The sequence below is a fragment of the Condylura cristata genome, unplaced genomic scaffold, assembly GCF_000260355.1.
Source record: "Condylura cristata isolate star-nosed mole 26May11 unplaced genomic scaffold, ConCri1.0 scaffold00019, whole genome shotgun sequence".
Lineage (NCBI taxonomy): Eukaryota > Metazoa > Chordata > Mammalia > Eulipotyphla > Talpidae > Condylura > Condylura cristata.
The window spans coordinates 31,625,885-31,636,253 of record NW_004567120.1 but is presented as its reverse complement, the minus strand read 5'-3'; the positions used below and the strand labels follow the sequence as shown (position 1 = coordinate 31,636,253).

At 40.0% G+C, this 10,369-nt stretch overlaps 1 protein-coding gene and 1 pseudogene across 1 annotated transcript in view; both read left to right on the top strand.

The window, feature by feature from the left end:
- The window catches only part of GPC4 (glypican 4), a 100,312-nt gene that overhangs the window by 66,910 nt on the left and 23,033 nt on the right, over positions 1 to 10,369 (top strand). Inside the window, exon 2 of the mRNA XM_004685818.2 lies at positions 485 to 643. Within this exon, the coding sequence (XP_004685875.1) occupies positions 485 to 643 (159 nt within the window). The remainder of the gene's footprint in view (positions 1 to 484; positions 644 to 10,369) is intronic.
- On the top strand, positions 6,323 to 7,113 carry LOC105853837 (annotated as a pseudogene).

The following is a 10,369-nucleotide window of genomic DNA, read 5'->3' as shown; positions in this document are numbered from 1 at the left end:
TTGCATGTAGCTACCCAGTTTTCCCAGCACCACTTGCTGAACAAATTTTCTTTGTTCCATTGTATCTTCTTTGCTCCTTTGTCAAAAATTAGGTGCCAATCGTTCTTTAAGGGTACCTTCAGAGTATAAATTCTCAAAGACAGAAAAACTCATTTGCATGAGGTGTGCAGTAGTTTTCATAGACTCAAAGACTTTATAGGAGACCCTTGTGTCAATACCAAGTATATTTTTTGCCGGCCACACTGATGTTCCATGGCGGAGTAGTCTTCCCGAGTGCACACTTTGTCTTTTCGAGGTAGCTTTGTTGTCAGTTTATTTTTCCAATGACAGAATACATGTCTTTAGTTCTGTGAAACTGTTCATATGCACGTGATGCCTTTGCAGGAACCTTATAGACAAAATAAAACCATGTTAAATCATACTTTGCCCTCTTGGATTCGATGAATGATAATGGAGATTGATTTTCCTGCTTTTTATCTTCCAGGTGATCACTTGAAGGTCTGTCCCCAGGGTTATACCTGCTGCTCTCAAGAGATGGAGGAGAAGTATAGCCTACAAAGTAAAGATGATTTCAAAAGTGTGGTCACCGAGCAGTGCAATCATTTGCAAGCAGTCTTCGCCTCTCGTTACAAGAAGTTCGATGGTATGTAATGGTACTTTGGTCCAAGGAGCATAGATAATTGCTTTCTTGAATTTGCATTATCCCTCCTCCAGTCACACTAAAAGGCTGGCAGTGAAGTCTGGTTTTTCAGAGCGCCCCTGTTCTCTCTGTGTTCAAGTTTCCTCCCAAGATGATGTTCTTTTTGGAGCCCAGGGCCAAGTTAGGCCTACAGCTTTATTGCTAGAATCCTCCCGGATGCCCTAGAATCTGCATGGTAGGCATTATGGAAACATGGTCACAGGGAGCCAAAAAATAGATGAAAGTCTTTTAATTCAAATGGTTTCATATAATTTCTTGGGTGAACACAGACTAGTGTTGTTGACGCAAGTCACTTAAAAAAAAAAAATACTCCTGCTAATAAAAAACAGGCATCTGAGAACTGAGTCAAAATAACCATAGAGATTCTGCAGATGCTGGACTTCAAATTAAATTTCAAAATGGGTCCCCCCAAAGACAGCTAGAATTCCTAGAAGCTATGTATACCACAGACTGGATCAAAGCTCAGCTTTTGAGTTCACATGCAGCAGCAACCCAGAAGCAGCTACTAGACTGTCGACTTCAGTAAACTGGGTCCCATTCCTGGCTCCGCTTTTGCTAGGGCCCTGGCTTTGTCTGTGCAAAGCCACAACCAAACCCATTTCAATCTCCTGTGCCAAACAGGATTCTCACATGAGTACTTGCTTTAAATAGTGGAGAAATTGCCAGGATGAACCAAACAGGAGCTGCTTCCATCCTATCTGAAGCAATGACAGACTTTAACAAGTCGAGTATGGGGTCCAGAACACCTCAGGATTCTCTGGCACCATTCACTCAGTTTGAAGATTGTCATGAAGTAGATTTAATTTTAATAGGAATGATTTCCTTTGTGCCTGTTTTAAAGGCCATTCTAATTACATAGTACCTTTGATGCATGCTTTTCTTGACATTATGTGTGGTGAAGAAGTACAAGGCAAATTTTCAAGATGTGAAATGTCTTTGAGTATTTCTGCAAAGGGCTTGTTACCATGGTGAGAAGTTGAGCTAAATTAGATTTGATACAGCTGATAAGGCAGTCCCCAGCTGAAGAACAGGTTGTATTTCAAATGTTGGCTTTGAGATTCGTTATTTGAAACTTATAACTGATTTAATAAGTGTTAGTTAGGTTCCCAGGCTAGACCACAAAGCATATTTAATTTGTAATGTTGTTGAACAATTTTTTTTCTAGCTAGCGTATCAGTTATTCTACACGTTTCCCCCCAACACTGTGCAAAATTGTGTGTAGCCTGAATTTCATTTTCTTGGATGGATGAAATAGCTTCCATATATCTATCTATCCAGTTTATTTTCTCAAGCCCCCAACACATGTGCTGTAGCTGTGAAGAGTGGTTCCCCAACAGAGGAGGATGGGCATTACTGGCAAAACCCCCCACTAGACCACCTCTGCCTCTGGTGATCACTGAAGTTGTTATTCCTGTGATTAGTGAATAGAATGGTGTTTCTCATTCATGACAATAGCCCAGGCATGTGCTTTTATTTTGAAAAGACCTGGATAACCAGATAATCATCTTTGAAAACTCGAGGTACTGAATTTTCGAAATTAGCACTATGGGGGCCTAACACTGGGAATGAGAAGGAATAAATCCTGCTCTTGAGTAATGACCTTTCTGGTGGCAGTGTAGTGGTGTGGCCAATATCTCCAAGTTGCCCCATTTCTTGCAAGACACGCTTTTCCGGGGGTGGAGCCCACACACAGTGGCTCCTCTTCTTCCTGTGGGCCTGCTGGCTGAGCTATTCTTTCTCTCCATGGTTTCATAGCGCTGCTGCTATCATTCCAATGTGTAGTGTTTAAAAAGGCATACAGAGAAACTTTATCTCAGTAAGTGTTAACATATGTCTTTTACAAAAGGACAGAAAAACAAATGTTCTTGCCCTTCACTGTCCGGCTTCACATTGAATAAATATGTTAATGTTGTTTCTTTATCAGTTTCCAAAGTGGTCACAGAAAATGATTATAAATTCCAATTTGTTTCTTCAGACTTGGAATTAAAATATGGCATAGACAATAGTTGGTGAGAATTTTTTATTTTGAGGGAGTAGAAGCTGAAAATGTGTTTGATCTGAAGATCAGAACATAACTGGGCTATGTTGCATATTTTCTCCAAATTAGGTTTTCTGAGACCATTAGATCATTTTCTGTGGTAAAACCACAGTTGACTAGTATACAGCAAATGGTAATTCTCAAGTTGGTGCTAGATTTAGTGATTGAGTGATTGGTGTTTAGGACTTGCCAACGCTCCTCAAATGTTAAATGTTAAAGATGTTAAATCAAAGTGTATAGGAACTGCTGTAATTCCCAGAAATCCAAGTGTGTCTGGGGTGCTCAGGGCAAAGAATTGTCGGAGCAGTCATAAAAGCCAAATGGGAGAGTGGAAGGTGGACAGAGTAACAAGATGGTGGCCAGAGAACCCAGATGGGACAGTAAGGTGGCACAGTGGTGGTCAGGGACAAGCTCTGAGGAAATACCTAAAGGACACGACAAAACTAGTTTTTGGATCACACAGCTTCCAAGTAGAGCCATTTTTCCCCCTGGCTATCACCAAGCTCACTGTGTAAATTTGCAATGGTGACTCTGAGCCAGGCTACTTCCTCTCATGTTAGCTATCAGACACCACTTCCTTTGCGAGTATACCTTCCTGCCCCCAGCAAAAGTCAGGTTTCCTAGATTTGAAAACCTGTACTTTAGGGTTCAGGTATTCACCTCTTATTTTCCTGCACTGCGATCCTCTTTATCCACTCTTTAACTCTGGATGTTCAATATCAGATTTACCAATTTAGGCTTAAGGTATAGAGCTGGGAAGTGGTAGTGACAGAGCTAGCTGCTCCCCCTCTTGGCCAGTTACAGGAATTTTTAAAGTAGAATTGCTAATTAGCATAGCTGAATCACTTGTCTCATGAATATGCTAATAAGACAGTCAGTTCTGGGGACTCTGAAAGAATTGCTTGGCAAAGGGAATAGAAATAATGGAAGTGGGGCATAATCCGTGTTTTAGGACCACAACATAAAGACCCACCCAAAATGTCGCTTTTTGTGAAAGGCTAGCTGTTTTAAAAAGAAGCACAGTTAAATCACACAACCCAAATATATTAAGAAGATTAGAGCTGCCATGTTAAATATATTTCTGGATTACAGAGTGGCAATGAGATAGCAACCGGAAGATATAATGTTGCTAAACAACTCCCCGAATCACTTTTTTAAAAAATTTTTTAGCTAGGTATTTTGTATGTTAAAAGAAATCTTAAAGGAAATCAAGATGTGCGATGTTAGCCCATTGGGAAACCACTTTTACTTTGTCATTTTAAGAGCAAATTTAACAACTTTGGACGGGAGGCAGAGTGCGCTGAATTGGCAGCCTGCTTCTGCGTGAACCCACAGTGACCTGTGGCAATTAACTGAGTCTCAGTTTTCCCATCCATAAAATGAGGGGTTGAGCTAGATGCTCTCTAAAGAGCCTTTCAATTCTAAAAATTCTGCAAATCTTCTGAATATGTGACTAGACCAGCTGCTTTAGTGAAAGGTCTTACGAGATGTTAATTAGCCGTCTGTATGCTACGCCCTCTATTTTCCTCCTATCATTTCTTAACTCTCCGCTACTTTCACCAGGTCTTTGAAAACCCTCCCATGAGCCTGAAGCTTGTTAACTCGGATAATAGTAGACATTTTCTGAATTAGCTGAAAACGCACATAAAAGAAATAATTGTCCCATCTATCTTCATGGGCCAAGTGTAATCAGAGTGGCCACCCTTCCCTTGAGCCCTCAAGCCCACTTGTTTTCTATCATTTAACAGACGCAGGACATGAAGCAGCCTTCAGGTTTAGCCAAATCTGTGTTTTTAATCACAGGCTGAAATTTTTCCATAGTTTATACCGGCCATTACTTCATTAGGCCATTAGGAAAACCAGCATGGAGGCGGGGGTGGGGGGGTATTGCAGGCATTAGAATTCACAGGCCCATGAAAGTTGTGACCTCAGTGGGAGGGAGCAGGCCACTCACCTTAAAAAAGAGATTCATCCAACTAAGCTTCATGGCCATTAGCTAAACTGAAAATTCTGGAATTTTCCTGATCCCTGACCTTAGCTATTTTTCAGCAACACAGTCTTAGTATTGTCTTTTGCACAGCCAATATTGATACTAAAAACCTCCTGGGAGATTTTTACATTGGGAAAAAGGATCTCAGACCTTCTCAAAATAAATGTGTCAAAGAAATATAACATGATTGGTTTTTAATCCTCCCCTCAGATTTCATTCATTAAGACATTAAAAGAAAACAGTGTGTTGCTTTTCTCAGCCTCACCTAGTGTTCAGTGGCATCATGTCACAGGATGGGCAGTTTGACACAATGTGTGCTCACCGTCCTGCCCATGCAGTGTTCCTTCCAGACCAAGCGAATGGCTTTGAGTTTGTTGGAAGGCACTGCTACTCGTCCCTTTACACATATATTTTCTTCCTCCATGTAAAAAAGGTAAAATGGGGGATGTTTTTGACAATACTTTTATGATCTCAGTGAAACTTGATGACAGTAAGAAACTAGCAGCCTTCTGTAATCTAATCAAATCAAGATCCCAGACAAACAGCACCCACCTCTGTACTGACAAAGGTTTTCTGCCTTTAGAGTTGTTTTCTGAAGTGTGACCACATTGGTACTGCTTGAGCACTTGCAGTGGGGGTGGTAGCTATTAGCTTTGGCTTCTTAAGCAGATTTGGCTTCAGGGAGAGCAGCTGATATATTTGGGGGTCAAGAAAATAATTTGAAGAGCTTCAGCTCCGCTGCTTTTTTCAACTGTGTTGGTTCATTGCACTTTAAGCCTGATAGTTGCCGACCTTGTTCATCTCTGTCCACCCTCTCTTCCATGTGTCTTTCTGTCTGGGCAAAGAAAAGGGCTTACTTGATGTAGTGCTGCCTCTAACTTGACTAAGAGAATTCCCAGGCCAGTCAGGCCTTTCTTGTTCATTGTCCCTACCCATCTCCATCACCTTATCTCTGGAAAGAATTAGCAGAGCGGTTGAAACTCTTGTAATAAATATGATGAAAACAGGGAGGGTGCTTCATGGGCAAGCCATTTTGGGAGGTCAGTTTGACACTGTGACTGAGATTTTGAATATACTCATGCCCTTGAGTCAGTGATTCTGTTTCTAGGTGTATCTCAAGGAAGAAATGTTCTTAATGGGGTGGTCTGCACAAGGATGTTCATCACAACATTGTTCATAGTAGTGAAATATACAAAACCAACATATATGTCCCATGAAATTACATTGTGGTCTGTCTATATAGGTTGTCAGAGTGGTTAGAAATGTTTTTGGAAGTATGTTTGATCATGCAGAAAATGCTAGCCATCCAGTGTACGTGAGAACAGGGTATAATACAGAATTACTTTGACCACGTGACAGTCTATATCCCCATAGGAAAAATACAGGAAAGAAATTCAATAAACCATTGTTGCTTCCTTTTAGTGGTGAGATTATGGGTGAGTTATATTTTCTTCTCACTTTTCTGATTTTTTTTTCAAGTCGCTGCAATTTGAAAGGAATACAGGAAAAAATTGTATTTTTATGAAAAAATGTTAGAACTGCTTTGATTGATGGTTTTTAAAAATAATGTTGGGGTTTTCTTTTAAATATCACAATGCTCGCTGTAGACAATGAGGCAAAAGTAAAAAAAATGAAAGCCAGCAACAGTTATGTTGAATGACAAGAATAAAGGAAAGTTATTTTTGAAAAGATGAAGGAAGTTTATTTTCTAGTTATAAAATATTCATAAAAATTGGGGAGAACAGAAGTATCATGGAACCGTGGCCAAAACTTGTGGCTCAAGGGAACCAAGACTAAAAGTAAAAAGAAAAAATATCAAGGATGAGAAGAGGAAAATAAAGAAACCCAACTTGATTTTGTTGGAACCTGGTGGCTAGTAACAGATTTCAGTGAAATTTCAGGACTAAATCAATTGAAATGGATGAAGGTACTTACACACATTACTTGACTTGCATTTTTACACATAGCGTCACATAAAGAAGTTGATAAAGATCACAGTCCTCCAGAACAGTTTACAGCTGACAGATTGTCTGATTCCAGAATTGCCCTGAAATCTGACAATGGAAAATACCTCAGTATTAATTCGATGGACTTGAGGTTGGACATTCATTTGCTATTGGACCAAGAGAACTAGTCTTTCGAGATGGGAAAGCTGTTTTACTGGCCTCAACTAGCTGCTTTATTTGATGCAACAAAGCAGTAGACATACAAGCAAAAAGTAAAACAGCAAGAGAAATGGTGATTAAATTCTGTGCTAAACGACAAACCAAGAAGAAGGATGACATTACCAAAGAAGATACAGGAAATGTTAACCAGTATGAAATAAATTATGTAAAAAAAATTCAGAGCTTCCAAGAGATAAGCAGAGGAAACTACTCAGAATAATTAAATACAATAAAGTTTTTAAAAGACCTGGAAAGATAAATTTTTGCGTGGAACACTTTTGCGTGGAACACTTGACAGGAGAGCCAAGTTGAAGTTGACAGAGGCTGCAAATGACCAGTATAAATTTGTTATTATGAAACCAATATACAAATGAGTATAATTTGATAGCATCTTCTTTTGACATCCCCGCCCTTCAATAAAATAATCAGTGGAAGTGAAGAAGAAAAATAGGGGAGAAGGAAATTGAAAAGTTTACATTAGAAATCATCACCTCTGGCCCCCATAATACTTCCACTTTTTTATTGCCCTTGACTTTTTTCTTTTTGGGACACAGGTGGATTGTTTACATGCCTACACATTGGAATCACTGATCAAACTGTTTTGTGGCCTGTCTTTTCCCTTGCCAGTAGCAGATAACGTGAGGTTTGGGTGTTAGACCATAGAGACTTAGCAGGACAGTGGATTTATAATACTCCCAGTGTCGCCTCCAATTTTGTATTAAGTTTTGTATTTAGACTTGCTCCAGCCTTCTCTGGGCACTTCTGAATGACAGGAAGACGGCTTAATGCGAATTGGTAACTGGTACTGGGATTAGAAAGGAAGGACGCCCTTTGAAAGCAACCTTACCTTACTGGTCTGTGCCACCTTATAGAGATTGTATTTACTCACTAGGAACTTTAGCATTCAAAATGCATTAACTAGTAAAATTAACCTTGGGAAGAAAGTCCTGTTTAAGCTGGCAGGATCCCCTTTGATATGTTAACAGCCGCTAATAAGGCTGCAGCTGGCAGTTGACTTGTCATCCTTGGAGCAGGCTCTTAATGTGCTATCAGTGATGAATGTCAGTCAAGTTCATGGACTTTTAGTGCACTGTGCACTAGCAGGTACTCTTGGGGCATGGAACTATGTCGTGATAGAAGAAAGTGCCAGATAAACATTTCCACAGGGTTAACCACAAAAAGTGAGATCCCAGAGGAAACAGTCCTAAGCCAAAGTTTCATTTTGGTTTTAGTCACTAAAATACTTGCCTGATTTCCTTTTTTTTTCCCTTGCAAATGTAGCTGTTATGTTAGCTGTTCTGCATTAAGTAGTTGATCTTGGATAAAAGAATGGATGAGTATAACGGAGTTTTCTTTTCCGAATGTTTTTTTTTTATTTATTTATGCATATAAGAACTGGGGTAGAAGCCAAAGGTGTGGGGGGGGGTGGGGGTGCGCTGAGAGGATTCACCAAAGATAGAGATGGGAGCAGAACAGGCAGATCTACTGAAATCCACTGCCGAGCAGGGGGTGAGACAGGAGAGGTCTGCTGTGCCATGTGGGCCAGCTCCCTGGGTGGGGTTTGAACTCAGGCCACAGTGGTGATGGCCCTGAGACTTAACTTGTACGCTACTGGAGAGGCGCCCTGACTGTTCCTCAGTCTATAAGATCCAACTCTGATCCTAAGTTTGAAATTATGGAAATAAAACATGGAGATAAGTATTACAGTTTGTAATGTAATCGTTGTGGATGGCTATGGCCTGGGACCTGAATGTTTCATCTGTTTCCCATTCCTCAGTGTAGAACAAAGTGTCATGAGGAGTGTTGGGAAGTGAAAATACACAAAAATATATCAGAGCTACTCATTTGACAGGAACAGATGCAACACCCTTCCCTCCCACACCCCTTACAGAAAATTATTGTACTTTGGTTGATATTATACCTGCTTGATATGGATGTGTAGAATTTCAGTTCTGTCATCCTTAGAATTTCAGTTCTGTCATTTCTCAGAAACAAATCATGTTTAGAATAGTCCATGTACCAGTATGACTAAATCTAAAGAGAAGTAGTTTGAGTCTCTTACATCCCTGAACTGTTGTTCTGTTGATTCCCATAGATGACATACGGGGATGTTTTCAAGCCTGCTATAGGAAATGAGTAGTTGAAAATTGATGGATGCTTTATCTCAGATATACCTCTAAAATTGTGCATGGAGAGTGGCAATATAGTTAAAGGTGAATTGGATGGAAAAGTTTGTCTTTCTAGAAATTGTCATTATAATTTGATTAGGCAGGAAGGTTAAGGTGCACATTAAAGCTGCATGCTGTTGTTTGAGCTCAAAATAGCCACTCAGTATACATCTATCAAATTTTGTAGCCTTTTGGAGAGATTAATGTGTCAAATTTTTAACTTTGTTATCAGTTGTATAGGATTTGTATATATAGTCTATTTGAAATACCTTTGTATTTACACTTAAAGGGCCATACTAAAAAATGCTCAAAAAATGTGAAGGAAAGGAAAACAATTTTCTAAAGGATCAAATGATTTAGAATTTAGCTTGTGTGCAGCACCAAGCTAATCTGCTAAAGTATAAATACACAAAATCCTTCTGAGATAGGAGTTATATGGGAAACCAAATGTACTCCATGGTATTGTTGGAGAGTGGACAAATTAGACAGCCAACAGGTGGGCAAGTTGGTTTGAAATCAGGCTCCTCATTGCATGATTTCTGTAGCACTTGGAACTACCTACATGAGCTACATCAATCTGTAGGCTATACCAGGATGTAGCTCTAGGTAGGTCTTGTTTGTAAAATCGCTAGAGTTCTAATGTTTCACCTGGAGCACTTTAATGCTTAAAGGATGAACTGATATTTAATAGAAGTAATACATGAAAACTGAGATTGACGTGCCACTCTGTCCCTACCCTTAAAAACAGAACATCTGTAGGTGCCATTCATTAGAAATGCAAGTGGAGTAGTTAGAATTGCTCACTAAATGAGTCATGAAAGCTGAAGTCAGGTAATTCTCAATATCCTTTTTTTTTTTATTACAAAGTTTATTTTTACATCATTTTGCACATTTTTTTTTCCATCTCGATTGTATATCCTATTTTGACCCTAAGTGATGCGTGCCAATTTCATGAATTACACGGTAAAAATCTGTGATAAGGGCCCTCCCTGGTGGCGCAGTGGGTTAAAGCACAGCACTGAGAAACTAAAGCCACTTCTGCATGAGTTCGATTCCCGCCTGCCCCGGAGGTGACCACATGGCGCGGCAGACCTCTCCTGACCCGCCCGCTGCTCCCCTCAGCAGTGTACTTCGTCGATCTGCCTGTTCTGCTCCCCACTCTGTCTCTGGTGAAGCCTCTCGCCGCCCCTGAGCCTCTGGCCTGTACCCCAGTTCTGTATGAACAAATAAATAAATCTTTAAAAAATAATCTGTGATAAGGAAGGACCTGTGGTTGCCTTTGGAATCTTCTCTTTTAGATGATGAGCT